This window comes from Papio anubis, chromosome 5, assembly GCF_008728515.1.
Source record: "Papio anubis isolate 15944 chromosome 5, Panubis1.0, whole genome shotgun sequence".
NCBI lineage: Eukaryota > Metazoa > Chordata > Mammalia > Primates > Cercopithecidae > Papio > Papio anubis.
This window is the reverse complement of record NC_044980.1, coordinates 115,687,142-115,703,284: the sequence shown is the minus strand read 5'-3', so window position 1 is coordinate 115,703,284 and position 16,143 is coordinate 115,687,142. Positions and strand designations below refer to the sequence as shown.

The window sequence follows — 16,143 nt, the reverse complement described above, 5'->3', positions numbered from 1 at the left end:
TTTACCTTGTTTGAGTATACTTTGCTTTAATATGCTTTGCAGATACTGCATTTATTACAAATTAAAGTTTTGCCATGATCCTGCATCGAGCAAGCCTATCGGCGGCATTTTTCCAACAGCATGTGCTCACTTCGTGTCTCTGTGTCACAGTTTTGTAATTCTCCTAGTATTTTGAAAACTTTTCCATTATTATTTTATCTGTTATGGTGACTTGTGATCAGTGATCTTACATGTTACTACAGTAATTGTTTTGGAGTTCCACAAGCCACACCTATTAAAAGATGGCAAACTCAATAAATGGTGCTGGCTATCCACAATAGCAAAGACATGGAATCAATCTAAATACCCACCAAAGGGGCTGGGCGCGGAGGCTCACGCCTGTAATCCCAGGGCTTTGGGAGGCCAAGGCGGGTGGATCACAAGGTCAAGAGATCGAGACCATCCTGGCCAACATGGTGACACCTCGTCTCTACTAAAAATACAAAAAATTAGCTGGGTGTGGTGGCGCACACCTGTAGTCCCAGCTACTTGAGAGGCTGAGGCAGAAGAATCAGTAGAACCCTGGAGGTGGACGTTGTGGTGAGCCAAGATCGTGCCACTGCACTCCAGCCTGGGCAGCAGAGCGAGACTCCATCTCAAAATTAAAAAAAAAAAAAATACCCATCAAAGGAAGACTGAATAAAGAAAAGGTGGTACATACACACCATGGAATACTATGCAGCCATGAAAAAGAATGAGAGACTGTCCTTTGCGGGAACATGGATGGAGATGGAGGCCATTATCGTTAGCAAACTAACGCAGGAAAAGAAACCAAATACCACATGTTCTCACTTATAAGTGGGAGCTAAATGATGAGAATGCATGGACACATGGAGGGGAACAACAGACACTGGGGCCTAATGGAGGGTGGAGGATGAGAGGAGAAAGAGGATCACAAAAAATAACTATCAGGTACTAGGTTTAGTACCTGGATGATGAGATAATCTGCACTTAATCTTAGCCAAAAGGCCAAGAAGCGATGATGAGGAGATAATCTGTACACCAAACCACTGTGATATGAGTTGACCTACATAACAGACAGGCATATGTACCTCTGAACCTAAAAAAAAAAAGGTTAAAAAATAAATAAGTAAATGGTGAAGGGATAAATGGTAGCCATATGTAGAAGATTGAAACTGAACCCCTTCCTTACACCATACACAAAAATAAACTCAGGTCGGGTGCAGTGACTCATGCCTGTAATCCCAGCACTTCGGGAGGCTGAGGCAGGCAGATCACCTGAGGTCAGGAGTTCGAGACCAGCCTGACCAATATGGTGAAACCCTGTCTCTAATAAAAATACAGAAATTAGCCGGGTGTGGTGGCACATGCCTGTAATCCCAGCTACTCGGGAGGCTGAGACGGGGAATCACTTGAAACTGGGAAGTGGAGGTTGCAGTGAGCTGAGATAGCACCACTGCACTCCAGCCTGGGAAAGAAGAGTGAAACTCCTGCTCAAAAAAAAAAAAAAAAAAATTATTAATTAAATAAAAAAAATTAAACTCAATATGGATTAAAGATTTAAATGTAAAACCTAAAATTATAAAACCCCTAACGATAACCCTAAGAAATACTATTCTGGACGTAGGCCCCTGCAAAGATTTCATGACAAAAATGTCAAAAGCAATTGCAACAAAAACAAAAATTGACAAATGGGACCTAATTAAACTAAAGAGCTTCTGCACAGCAAAAGAAACTATCAGAGTAAACAGACAACCTACAGAATGCAGAAAATATTTGCAAATTATGCATGTGACAAAGGTCTAACATCCAGAATCTATAAGGAACTTAAAACGAATTTACAAGCAAAGACCAAACAACCCCATTAAAACGTGGGCAAAGGACATGAACAAACACTTTTCTTTTTTTTTTTTGAGACAGAGTTTCGCTCTTATTGCCCAGGCTGGAGTGCAACAGTACGGTCTCTGCTCACCACACCCTTCACCTCCCGGCTTCAAGAGATTCTCCTGCCTCAGCCTCCAGAATAGCTGGGATTACAGGCATGCACCATCACGCCTAGCTAATTTTGTATTTTTAGTAGAGACGGGGTTTCACCACCTTGGTCAGGCTGGTCTCGAACTCCCGACCTCAGGTGATCCGCCAACCTCGGCCTCCCAAAGTGCTGGGATTACAGGCATGAGCCACTGCACCTGGCCAAAAGGTGAAGATTTCTTGGAACTGTGGTGCCACCCATGTTTTTGTTTTGAGACAAAGTTGTTGCTCAGGCTGGAGTGCAGTGGTGCCATCTCAGCTCACTGAAACCTCCGCCTTCTGGGTTCAAGCAATTCTCTGCCTCAACCTCCCAAGTACCTGGGATTACAGGCGCCTGCCAACACACTAGGCTAATTTTTGTACTTTTAGTAGAGACGGGGTTTCATCATCTTGGTCCGGCTGGTCTTGAACTCCTGACCTCGTGATCCACCCACTTTGGCTTCCCAAAGTGCTGGGATTACAGGCGTGAGCCACCACGCCTGGACCAACACTTTTCAAAAGAAGACAAACAGGCCAAACGTGGTGGCTCATGCCTATAATCCCAACACTTTGGGAGGCCGAGGTGGGTGGATCACCTGAGGTCAGGAGTTCGAGGCCAGCCTGGCCAACATGGTGAAACCCCATCTCTACTAAAAATGCATAAATTAGCTGGGTGTGGCGGTGGGCACCTGTAGTCCCAGGTACTCGGGAGGTTAAGGCAGATGAATTGCTCCTGGGAAGTGGAGACTGCAGTGAGCCAAGATGGCACCACTGCACTCTAGCCTAGGCAACAGAGCGAGACTCTGTCCCAGAAAAAACAAACAAACAAACAAAAGACAAACAAGCAGCCAACAAGCATATGAGCAGATGCTTAACATCACTGATCAGTAGAAAATGCAAATCAAAACAACAATGACATATCATCTCACATCTTTCAGAATAGCTATTATTAAAAAGTCAAAAAATAACATATGCAGGCTGTTCTGCCTATGGAGGAGCCATTCTTTATTCCTTTACTTTCTTAATAAACTTGGTTTTACTTTCCTCTATGGATTCGCTTCTTACTATTTCTTGTGTGAGATCAAGAACCCTCTCTTGGGCGTCTGGATCAGGACCCCTTTCTGGTAACATCTTTGTGACAACCATGAAGGAAAGATACTGAGGAGACCCTTGACCCAAAGGAAATAGACAGCAGCACCAATTGGAAGACTTTGGAGTCAAGGAAACTTTTCTTTTGAGCTATTTACAGCTTTTAATAAGTAACAGACCAGGTGTAGTGGCTCATGCCTGTATTCCCAGCACTTCGGGAGGCCGAGGTAGGCAGATCACCTGAGGTCAGGAGTTCAAAACCAGCCTGGCCAACATGGTCTCTACTAAAAATGCAAAAATTAGCCATGCATGGGGGTGGGCACCTGTAATCCCAGCTACTGGGGAGGCTGGGGCATGAGAATTGTTTGAACCTGGGAGGCAGAGGTTGCAGTGCGCCGAGATGGCACCACTGCACTCCAGCCTGGGTGACTCTGTCTCAAAAAAAAAAAGGACAAAGAACTACCATTTGACCCAGCATTCCAATTATTGGGTATATACCCTAAGAAAATAAATCATTCTACCATAAAGACACAGGCACATGTATGTTCATCGCAGCACTATTCACAGCAGCAAAAACATGAAATCAACCTAATTGCCCATCAGCAGTAGACTGGATAAAGAAATCTTGGTACATATACACCATGGAATACTGTGCAGCCATAAAGAATTACAAGATCATGTCCTTTGTGGCAACATGGATGGAGCTGGGGGCCATTAACCTAAGCAAACACACACAGAAACAGAAAACCAAATACTGTACATTCTCACTTAGAAGTGAGCTTTCAAGGGAGCTAAACAACAAGAGCACATGGATACAGAAGGGAACAACAGACACCAGGGATTACTTGCAGGTGGAGGAAGGGAGAAGGGAGAAGATCAAAAACCTACCTGGGTACTATGCCCATTACTTGGGTGATGAAATAATCTGTACACCAAATTCCCATAACATGCAATTTACCCATATAACAAACCTGCACATGTACCCCTGAACCTAAAATAAGTAAATAAATAAATAAAAGATGGCAAATTTAACTGACAAATGTTGTGTGCTTGGGCTGTTCCACAGACCAGCAATGCCCTGTCTCTCTCCCTCTCCTTAGGCCTCACTATTCCTTAGGACAAACAATATTGAAATTAGGTAAATTAATAACCCTACAATGGACTCATGATAAAACTTAAATGGGTGAGAAGTTGCTTCTTAAGGAAGGGCAAAGAAAGTGGTTTCTTGAGATGGAAACTACTCCTAATGAAGAGGCTGTGAACACTGTTGAAATAACAAACAATATAAAACATTACGCAGACTTAGCTGATAAAGCAGCAGCAACATTTGACAGGGCTGATTCCAACTATTTTTTAATAGAGACTGGGTCTCGTGAGGTTGCCCAGGCTGGTCTCAAACTCCTGGACTCAAGCAACTCTCCTGCCTTGGCCTCCCTAAGTGCTAGGGTTACAAGTTAGAGCCACCATGCCCAGATACCTGAAACCAATTTTGAAAGAATTTCTGAGGGTAAAATACTATCAAACAGCATCACATGCTACAGAGAAATCTTTCACAAAAGAAATAGTCAATTGATAGGGCAAACTTAACTGTCTTAGGAAATTGGCACAGTCGGCTGGGCGTGGTGGCTCACGCCTGTAATCCCAGCACTTTGGGAGGATGAGGCGGGCAGAACACAAGGTCAGGAGTTCGAGACCAGCCTGGCCAACATGGTGAAACCCTGTCTCTACTAAAAATACAAAAATTAGCCAAGCATAGTGGCGTGCACCTGTAGTCCCAGCTACTCGGGAGGCTGAGACAGGAGAAATCTCTTGAACCCAGGAGGCAGAGGTTGTGGTGAGCTGAGATTGCGCCACTGCACTCCAGCCTGAGCAACAGAGTGAGACTCTGCGCCTGCCCCCCCTCCAAAAAAGGAAAAGAAATTGGCACAGTCATAACCTTTAGCAACCACCACCCTGATCAGTCAGCAGCCATCAACATCAAGGCAAACAAAGCTTCCAGCTCAATGAAGGCTCAGATGATCATTAGAGTTTTCAGCAATAAAATACTTTTCAATTAAGGTAGGTACATTTTTAAGACATAATGCTATTGCACACTTAAACTATAGTGTAGTGTAAACATTTATATGCACTATGAAACCAAAAAATTAGTGTGACTTGCTTTATTAAGATAATCACTTTACTGCAGTGGTCTGGAACCAAACTCACAATATCTCTGAGGTATATCTGTATGGAAAAGAATGATACATCTTCATATATGTCCCTGTGCAGCTATCTCCAGGATATATCATTAAGTAAAAAAAGCAAGTTGAAATCAAATGTTTTAGTATACTACTGTTTAATAAAAGGAGTGGGGACACAAATATATTAGTATGTGCTTATATTATTTTCAATGGAAGGATAAGCCATAAGATTTTTTTACCGATAACACTAAGTTATTTTTCCAGGCATCTTTTTTTTTTTTTTTTTTTTTTTTTTGGCAGAGACTGAGTCTGGCTCTGGCCAGCGGGCTGGAGTGCGGTGGCGGGATCTCAGCTCGCAAGCTCGCCTCCCGGGTTCCCGCCCATTCTCCTGCCTCAGCCTCCCGAGTAGCTGGGACCACGAGCCACGCCATGGCCCGGCTGGTTTTGTATTTTTTTTAGTAGAGACGGGGTTTCACCTTGTTGCTTCAAGGATGGTCTCGATCTCTGACCTCGTGATCCGCCCGTCTCGGCCTCCCAAAGTGCTGGGATTACAGGCTTGAGCCACCGCGCCCGGCCTTTTCCAGGCATCTTTTGATCCCAGAAATCTGCTAGCAGTGAGACCTTCTATATACAGAAGAAAAAATAATTCCCTTTCATCAGTGTAGTGCTGGGGACAGCCTCATACCACTTTTTTTTTTAAATAGTAATCGATGAGAGCAGAAGGTAACAGAGTGAGGACAAAAACATGCTGAATTTCAGCAGATAAACTCAATGCAGTGTATTTGATTTAGAATTATGACTATGCTTCACACAAATACAAAACAAAATTAGATTTTTAAAAATTCCTAAAAATACAAAATACAAGACTGGGTACCTAGTTTAAGTACAGAACCAATCTAAGTGATTTTAAAACCAGTCATTTGATTGTACACTCGTAATGGAACAGGCTGAAGAACAAAATAACTTATTTGGTTTATTTCCAAGTTCTTAAGGCAGGTGCAGTGGCTCAAGCCTGTAATTCCAGCACTTTGGGAGGCTGAAGCGGTAGGATTGCTTCAGGCTAGGAGTTCAAGGCCTGCCTGGGCAACACTGCAAGACCCCTACCTGTATGAAAAAAATGTTTAAAGAATACATAAATTTGAAAATAACATCTAAAAAAAAGTTAAAATATGTTTCTAGATCAATGAAAACAAGCTTGCTTGTGCCCCCAAATTTCTAAGTACCATATTTACAAAATTCAATCCTCTTGTGCCTATTCTGATTCTTAAATGAACATACAAGTTTGTTAATGTTCAAGAAGAATGTTTTCAAACTGTATTTCTTGTCCTTAAGGGTAAGGAACATACTGCCAGGCGCAGTGGCTCACACCTGTAATGCCAGCACTTTGGGAGGCCGGGGGGCAGATCATGAGGTCAGGAGATCGAGACCATCCTGGCTAACAAGGTGAAACTCCGTCTCTACTAAAAAATACAAAAATTTAGCTGGCCTTGGTGGCAGGTGCCTGTAGTCCCAGCTACTTGGGAGGCTAAGGCAGGAGAAGAGCGTGAACCTGGGAGGCGGAGCTTGCAGTGAGCCAAGATCACGCCACTGCATTCCAGGCTGGGCAACAGAGCGAAGACTCCGTCTCAAAAAAAAAAAAAAGGGAAAGGAACATATTTTACACATGCTTGATTTAATCATTCAACAAATATTTAATGTGGGCTTCTGCTATGAGCCTACCACGAATGAGGCACTGTGCCAGCTATGTCCTTGTTAAACAAAGGTCTCCTTCATCATACATGTTGGTAATGGATGACTGAAGGACGTGGCACGGAATTGTGGTCTTCCTGACATCCTGCTGCCCTTCTCCCACTGTGATGCCTGAAGGGTTTGGTGGCAGGAATGGACTAATCCATTCCCAGCTCCAGAGATGCCTCCTATTTTAACTCTGTCTGGTTAACCTACCCTCCTTGCCATGATGGTTGGTTAAGATAACCCTGGCCTCAGCAAATTGGCACTGGAATTCCTCTGGAATTCTGTGTTGAGAAATCAACTAGGGATAATGAGAAAGAAACTGAAGGGAGACTTATTTGCTCAGGGGTTCTGGGGAGGAAAGTGCCCTTACTATTAAATGCAGCTGGGCGTGGTGGCTCATGCCTACAGTCTCAGTACTTTCAGAGGCTGAGGTGGGTGGATCACTTGAACGCAGAAGTTCAAGACCAGCCTGGGCAACATGGTGAAATTCTGTCTCTAGCAAAAATACAAAATTTGCTGGATGTGATGGCATGCACCTGTAGTCCCAGCTACTTGGGAGGTTGAGGTGGGGGAATCACCTGAGCCTGGGGAGGTCAAGGCTGCAGTGAACTCTGATTCTACCACTGAACTCCAGCCTGGGTGACAGAGTGAAACCCTTTGTCAAAAAAAAAAAAAAAAAAAGCTATTCTAAAACACAAGAGTCACTCTCAGGTAGCCAGGCTCCCTCACTCAGCGTCTCGGCCTTGTTCTCAAAAATACAAAACAGTAGTGCAGCAAACCACCATGGCACATGTTTACCTATGTAACAAAGCTGCATGTTCTTCACATGTATCCCAGAACTCGAAAATAAAATGTTTAAAAAAAGAAAAGAAAAATATATATATGTGTGTGTGTGTATACATATATTAAATAGCACTACAGTAACAATAAAATACACACAAATCACTGTTAATTCCAAGGCAGGGTTTACATTGTGCATACTTCAAAACCAATGAAAACAACCAGAAACTGGATGCTACTAAGGTATTACTAATTTTTGTGGTAATATTTACATGTTGGTTATGCTTTTTAAAAGTCTTTACCTGTCAGGTATACATAGTAAAATATATGCAGATAAAATTATGTTTTGAATTTGCTTGAAAATACTCCAGAATTTTTTTTTAAAGACAGGGACTGAGGGGTAGTGAATGAAAGAATTGTAAAATATTGAAGGTAAGTAATGGGTAAATGATGGTTTATTAAATTGTTCAACTTTTGCAGTTTAAGCCATAAAAGCTTTAAAATAATAATGATCATAATAATATATCATATTATGATCCTATATATAAGAAGCTGCCTTGTGTACTGAAGAGCATGATACGTTTCTAAGTGTTTACCAAGTAAATCCGTGATAGTATCCAGGTCCCAAGAAGATATATTTGTCTACACATAACACGTTCAGTCACGCACGTACTTAAAATGGACTTGAATCTAATTCAACTCTTTGATTTTTACAGCTATAAAAACTGAAGTCTAAGGCTGGGTGTGGTGGCTCTCGCCTGTAATCCCAGCACTTTGGGAGGCTGAGGCATGTGGATCACTTGAGGTCAGGAGTTCAAAGACCAGCCTGGTCAACACGGTGAAACTCCATCTCTACAAAAAATTAGCCAGACATGGTGGCGCGCGCCTGTAGGCCCAGCTACTTGTGAGGTTGAGGCAGGAGAATAGCTTGAACCCAGGAGATGGAGGCTGAAGTAAGCCGAGATCACACCACTGCACTCCAGCCTGGGTGACGCAGGAAGATTTTTGTCTCAAAAAATCAAAAACAAAAACAAAAAATTAAGTCTAATACATTCATACCTTTGTATTGTGACCTAAGTAGTAATTCTAGTTTTGTCATTTTTGTCAACAATGTATCTTAAAATTAAAAATACCAGCCTAAAGTGGCATCCAAGACCTATTATTCTCAGTTCTTAGAATGGACTATTCTCCGTCCTCAAATTGCAAGGCCACTCAGGAGCATCTGGCACTTTCTTTTTTTTTTTTTTTTTTTGAGACGGAGTCTCGCTCTGTCACCCAGGCTGGAGTGCAGTGGCCGGATCTCAGCTCACTGCAAGTTCCGCCTCCCGGGTTCTCGCCATTCTCCTGCCTCAGCCTCCCGAGTAGCTGGGACTACAGGCGCCGCCACCTCGCCCGGCTAGTTTTTTGTATTTTTTAGTAGAGACGGGGTTTCACCATGTTAACCAGGATGGTCTCGATCTCCTGACCTCGTGATCCACCCGTCTCGGCCTCCCAAAGTGCTGCGATTACAGGCTTGAGCCACCGCGCCCGGCCCACTTTCTTTCTTTAAAGCATCTTCCACGCTCTCTCTTCCAGCCTCACACTCCTGGCTTTCTTTCTCCCTCTGGCTTCTCGGATGGGACTTCTTTGCTTATTCAAGTTCTAAGGCTTTATCCTTGGCCCTCTCTCTTTCCTCACTCTTTCTCTGTGGGGTTTTTTTTTTTTAACTTTTATGCTGAATGTCCCCTTAGAGCCATATTTCTAAGTCAGACTTCAATCCACCCTAGACTCCAAAATCAAATAGCTATACCTATCACCAAAAACTCAGCGGGTGCCCAGATGAAATACCTGCCCCACTTCAGTTCTTATTTGCTTACTGGTACCTGCACCCACAAGGAGTCACCCTGCTGCCGTACATCTGGTCACCAGGTACTGGAGATTCTTGCAGTCATCACTTCCTTTCCATGTTCAAAGCTAAAGTCTTAGTTCTAGCCTTCATCCTCTCCTTTCTGATCATTTGCAAGTGTCTCTTAAATGATGAGTACTTTAGAATCATTGCTACGGTCTGATGGTCTCCCCCAAATTCTTATGCTGAAATTCTAAACCCAATGTGATGGTATTAGATGGTAAGGTCTTTGGGAAGTGATGAGGTCATGGGCAGAGCCCTCATAACTGCGATTAGTAACCTTATAAAATAGGTCCCAGTGAGATCTTTGCCACTTCTACATAACAAGCAGCGATCACCTATAAACCTGGAAATGGGCCCTCACTAGACACTGAATCTGCCAGCACCTTGATCTTGGACTTCCCAGCCTCCAGAACTGTGAGACATAAATTTCTGTGGTTTATAAACTACCTAGTTTATTGTATTTTGTTAAAATAGCCTGAACTGACAGTCATCTTTCTAAAGGCAAAATGATTACATGTTACTTCCTTCCTTAAAATTACCCTATGACTTCCCTGTCTGAAGTTAAGGTCCACACTCCCTTATAGCTCTCAAGGGTAGTCAGCTGATCTCTCCCCACCACTCTTACTGCAATCGCTTTGCACAATCCTGAAATTCCAGTCTGCAGCATAACCCTCCACCTAACTCTCTGAGCTGCTACATGCCTCAAGACCACTGGCTCTTCTGGTTTTTCACCTCCTATGAAGATTACATCACTCATTATTTATTCAACAGACATGTACGGAATTCTGCATTAGTATACAACAGTGGAGATGGATACTACCTAGCCTCAACGAGTTTATAGCTTGGGGACAGAGGATATTAAACAAGTAAGCTATAGGGTAGGGAATGGGACAGAATAATCTCCCCAGGAAGTAACATTTGGGTACATCTGCATTTTCTTACACTATCATCTCCTACTTCTTCACAAACTTATTTAGAAGTGTCCCTCCCCCCGCTTTTTGGGGGGCATATCTGAGTTTTAAAATGGCTTATGAGGTAAGATTTTGTCCTGTATTTCCTCTTTCTAAAATTCACAGTCCTAGCAAAAACCTAACCAGATTTCAAAGTCAGCATTTCCTAAGCACCCCTACCTCAGCACAGCCACCCTGCCAGGCCGAACTGACCTCTCCCTCCCTCAGGCCCCTGGATACAAGGCTCCAGTTGACATTGGGGCACCCTAACCTTTCCCAGCCTAGCTCTGAGCAGCTTCTGTATGGGCTGAGAATCCCTAAGGGCAGGAATACCACCCTTCCATCTTTTTTTTTTTTTTTTTTTTTGGAGACGGAGTCTCGCTCTGTCGCCCAGGCTGGAGTGCAGTGGTCAGATCTCAGCTCACTGCAAGCTCCGCCTCCCGGGTTCACGCCATTCTCCTGCCTCAGCCTCCCGAGTAGCTGGGACTACAGGCGCCCGCCACCTCGCCCGGCTAGTTTTTTTTGTATTTTTTAGTAGAGACGGGGTTTCGCCGTGTTCGCCAGGATGGTCTCGATCTCCTGACCTCGTGATCCGCCCGTCTCGGCCTCCCAAAGTGCTGGGATTACAGGCTTGAGCCACCGCACCCGGCCCAACACCCTTCCATCTTTAAATCGCCACCAACACAGTACAGGCACACAGTAAAGCCTTACATGTTTAAAGCGCAAAAATTCATTTTTTAAAGGTAAATTACTTAGTACACTAAGCATAAATTTGTATAAACTTCTTGAATAACAATTGTGCAGTATCTGTAAAAACTGTAAAGGGCTGGAAGTACCATTTCTAGTTAAGGTTCTACAGAAATCCTAGTAGTGGGCATAAAAAAGCATGTCCAAGGATGTCTTGGTCATCAGCAGACACTGGGGGAAAAAATTATGGCACATCCTACCATGGTAGAGCCCGTCTCCAGTAGTTAGAAAGAGGAGACAGAACTCTCCATACCAATATTGAAAGATGTCTATAAATTGTAGGATGACAGTTAAAATCTTGCCATGCATTTTTTTAAAAGAAAAAAAAAGTATGTGCTCACAGCACAAGGAAAAAATTCTTTTTTTTTTTTTTTTTTTTGAGACTGAGTCTGGCTCTGTCACCCAGGCTGGAGTGCAGTGGCCGGATCTCAGCTCACTGCAAGCTCCGCCTCCCGGGTTCTCGCCATTCTCCTGCCTCAGCCTCCGGAGTAGCTGGGACCACAGGCGCCTGCCACCTCGCCCGGCTAGTTTTTTTTTTTTTTTTTGTATTTTTTAGTAGAGACGGGGTTTCACCGTGTTAGCCAGGATGGTCTCGATCTCCTGACCTTGTGATCCGCCCGTCTCAGCCTCCCAAAGTGCTGGGATTACAGGCTTGAGCCACCGCGCCCGGCACAGGGGAAAAAATTCTAAGATACACCCAGACACTTTATTTCTGAGAGAATGAGACTAGAAGCAAAGAGGAGAAACCACCCATTTCTAGCTTAAACTTCCTATTACTGACTTTGTTAGAATGTGATGTAATGTGTTTTAAATTTTATTTTTATTTATTTATTTTGAGATGGAGTCTCACTCTGTCACCTAGGCTGGAGTGCAGTGGCATGATCTTGGCTCTCTGCAACCTCCGCTTCCCAGGCTCAAGCGATTCACCTGTCTCAGACTCCTAAGTAGTCGGGATTACCCGTGCCCGCCACCATGCCTGGCTAATTTTTTTTTTTTTTTTAAGTAGAGATGGGATTTCACCATGTTGGCTAGGCTGGTCTCAGCCTCCTGACCTCAAGTGATCCGCCCACCTCAGCCTCCCAAAGTGCTGGGATTACAGCCATGAGCCACCACGCACAGCCGTTTTAAATTTTAAACACAGGCCGGGAGCGGTGGCTCAAGCCTGTAATCCCAGCACTTTGGGAGGCCGAGGCGGGTGGATCACGAGGTCAGGAGATCGAGACCATCCTGGCTAACATGGTGAAACCCCGTCTCTACTAAAAATACAAAAAACTAGCCGGGCGTGGTGGCGGGCGCCTGTAGTCCCAGCTACTCGGAGGCTGAGGCGGGAGAATGGCGTGAACCCGGGAGGTGGAGCTTGCAGTGAGCCGAGATCGCGCCACTGCACTCCAGCGTGGGCGACAGAGCGAGACTCCGTCTCAAAAAAAAAAAAAAAAAAAAAAAAAAAAAAAAAAAAAAATTTTAAACACAAACACTGGCTCAGTGGCTCATGCCTATAATCCCAGCACTTTGGAAGGTCAAGGTGGGAGGATCCCTTAAACCTAGGAGTTTGAGACTAATCAGGGCAACATATTGAGATCCCATCTCTACAAAAAATACAAAAATTAGCCAGGTGTGGTGATTTATGCCTGTGCTACTGAAGAGGACAAGGGGGTAGGATCACTTGAGCCCAAGAGTCCAAGGCTGCTGTGAGCTAGGATTGCACCACTGCACTCCAGCCTGGGTGACAGAGCAAGACTCTAGCTCTTAAAAACACACACATTCACACAAACATAATCACTAAAGTAAAAAGGTATTTTTTTACACGAAAGTGTACATTATTTTACCAGCTTCTTATTTAGGAAACTGAAATATTTTTTAAATTTTGGGTTTTTTTGTTTTAAGCTGCTATATTCATAGCTTTATTCACTGCTATATTCCCTACACCCAGAATAATAGAGCAGGCACTCAGTAAGTATTTGTTGAATGAAAAACTGCTGTACAATCATAAAATCAGTTGTTCAGACGGGAAAAGTATCTAATAACTGCTTCACAAACTCACAGACACAAAAAAATCCCTTCAGAAGGTATTTTAGGGCTGGGCGTGGTGGCTAATGCCTGTAATCCCAGCACTTTGGGAGGCCTAGGCAGGTAGATTGCTTGAGCACAGGAGTTCGAGACTAGCCTGGGCAACATGGAGAAACTCTGTCTCTACAAAAAAATTTAAAAATTATCCAGGAGTGGTGGCATGTGCCTGTAGTCCCAGCTACTCCAGAGGCTGAGGTGGGAGGATTACTTGAGCCCAGGAGGCAGAGGTTGCAGTGAGCTGAGATCACCCCACTGCACTCCAGCCTGGGTGACAGAGCAAGACTGTCTCAAAGGAAAAAAAAAAAAAAAAGAGAGAGAGAGAGAGAGATTTTAACAGTTTAGCTCCCAACCTGGATGAGTTAGCATTTTTTTTAAGCAAATATTTAAAGAGCGAACTCTTATCACATAAGCAATCTTTAAACTCTCCCGAATTTGTCCAAAAAGAGCTCCTTCCACATCAGTTTAATTCACAACCTGGAGTGTGGCACGTGCCTGGTCATAAATACAAATAATAAAAAGATACATAAAGCTTTAGGAGAAAAACACAGCTGGTCTAATAGAAGAAAATCAACAATGGGCAATGAGCCTTAATTATGGTCTATTTCAAAGTGCTTATTTCTGCAGATAATTAACTTTTAGCTTGAACCAATGAGATCAACTTCATCTTTTCTTTGAAAGTCAACGCCTCTAACAAGCAGCCTTTTTATCTTCAGATCCTAAATGAATGTCCCAAAGATGGTAAGCCCTCCATGACTGTTGACAGTGCTAATGGGAGAAATGAGATACCTGGGAGAAGGAACAACAAGCAAGGTTTTAGGCTTAAGAGACTTGGATAAAATCTCCAAGAAAAAAAAAAGCCTTGAACAAACTCGAAGATTTTTTTTGTTTGTTTGTTTGTTTGTTTTTAAGGAAGATACAGACTACGTAACGAAATGTGAATGCACTTGAAAGAATTATTTAAATAAATAACTGCCACTATGGAACACAGCTCCCTCTCCCTGCATTTTCCTTCCCAAGGAAAGCACTTTAACAACTTGTTTCAGAACACGTGCATCCAGCAGTCTACTCAATTCTAAAAACCCACCGACTTCCTGGACTATTTTTTCAATCACTGTTTTTCATTCTAAATCTTCCTTTGAGAGGGTAATTTAGTCCCAACTAAGAAAACACAAGGGCCCAAACAGACTGTCACCAAATACCAGTAATATTTAGAGGAGGGAGAGGGGTTAAAATATTCTCCATCGAAGTAATGTAACTGGTGTTTAGCAAGTGTGCGATTGATGTAAATAAAGTAACAATCCTTTCAGACTGCCCTGCAATCTTTCTTCAACCCTATCGGTTCTTTAACAACTGGAAGTAAATTCTTCCAAGGTGTACACACACTCAGACATTTCTCCCACTAGCAATGACTGTACAGGAAAGAACGTTCTGAATTCATTGGGAAATCTCCACCAACCATTCACTTACTAAACGTGTTACTCAAAGGGCCCATGCCCTGGTCTCTGCCCTCCCCTTCACTCTTGAGAGCAGGGGTCCTGTTTCACATTTCTCGGTGACCACAGTCCTAGGCATGAAACAGGTGCTCTGCAAGTGATTTTGCCATTTCATGGAACTGCACAACTCAAAAAGCAAAATCTTTGGAAACCATCTAAAATCAATACATGTGTTTAGTTTGGCTAGTAAACAGCTGTAAATTATGATTTAAAAAAAAAAAAAGGTTTTCCAGCTGAACGAATTGTACAGAACTTGGAAGCCAGCGTGAACCTGCCGCGAAGCTACTACTGTCTGGACTGAAGAGGCAGCTATGCCAGAAAGGAACGCAGCCCATCCTGGGCTCCTGAAGGCAGGCGGCGGGGAGAATGGCGAGAGCCGCGTCCGAAGACTGGAGCTCGGCCGGGAGGAGACGGGTTGGACCCCGAGGGGCTAGGGGCGCCCGCAGCCGCCGCGCCCGGGAGGGGCGCCCGTTTCCTTGACAACCGCGCTAGGGCGCAGCCCTTCCTCTGGGCCGGGGGAGGGGAGAGAAAACGAGGGGACTCCCTGCGCCAAAGCGGCGGCGGCCGAGGGTGTCTCCTGGGCGCAGCAGCCGCAGGCCTGGCTCGCGGGGCCCTGTCCGCCCGCGGCCCGCGCCTACCGTGTATCCCCGCTCCAGGTCACTCTCCTCATAGCGAAAGGACGGGATGTAGACCTCCATGGCCGCGCCGGCCAGCCGGCTGAGGGTGAGTTGGGGGCGGGCTCACGGCCGCGGCCGCCGCTCCGCCCACGGCCGGGCCGCCCCGCCTCCCGCCCCGCTGCGCCCGCGGGGCCCTGAGGCTGCGGGCCGGACCCAGGTCCAAGCGCTGACCCGGCCGCTCCCGCGCCTTGGGCGTTCCGGGAGCCGGAAGCGGCGGACGCGGGGCTCCTGGCGCCTGGGTTTCGGGCCTAACGGGCGGTGGAGATCAGCTGGGCCTGAAGGAGGCGGGGCCAGAAAACCTGAGTCTGCAGAAACCGGGTGTGCGCGCCAACGCTCTGGGCGCCGGGACACTGGGCCGCACCCTGCGCTCCCTTCCTTGCGGACTCTGGCTGGAGCTTGATTTGCAGTTTGCTAGACGCCACCATTAACAGATTGCCAGACAGCAAAGAATAGAAAGCGTGGCGCTTTTAACTTTTGTTTTGGTTGGTTGAATTTTTTTTTCCTCTCGGCTGTCATTAAACAGCGGTG

General features: G+C 44.8%; 1 protein-coding gene across 4 annotated transcripts in view; it reads right to left on the bottom strand.

Moving 5' to 3' along the window:
* Positions 1–15,775, bottom strand: part of SNX24 (sorting nexin 24) — a 177,544-nt gene extending 161,769 nt beyond the window's left edge. Inside the window, exon 1 of one of the 4 annotated variants that reach the window (XM_009208978.4) lies at positions 15,577–15,775. In XM_009208978.4, coding sequence (XP_009207242.2) covers positions 15,577–15,636 — 60 coding nt within the window. In that variant the 5' untranslated portion in view covers positions 15,637–15,775. The remainder of the gene's footprint in view (positions 1–15,576) is intronic. The other 3 variants (XM_021939626.2, XM_031666430.1, XM_031666431.1) reach the window with 3 other exon arrangements.
* Positions 15,776–16,143: the final 368 nt, after the last annotated feature.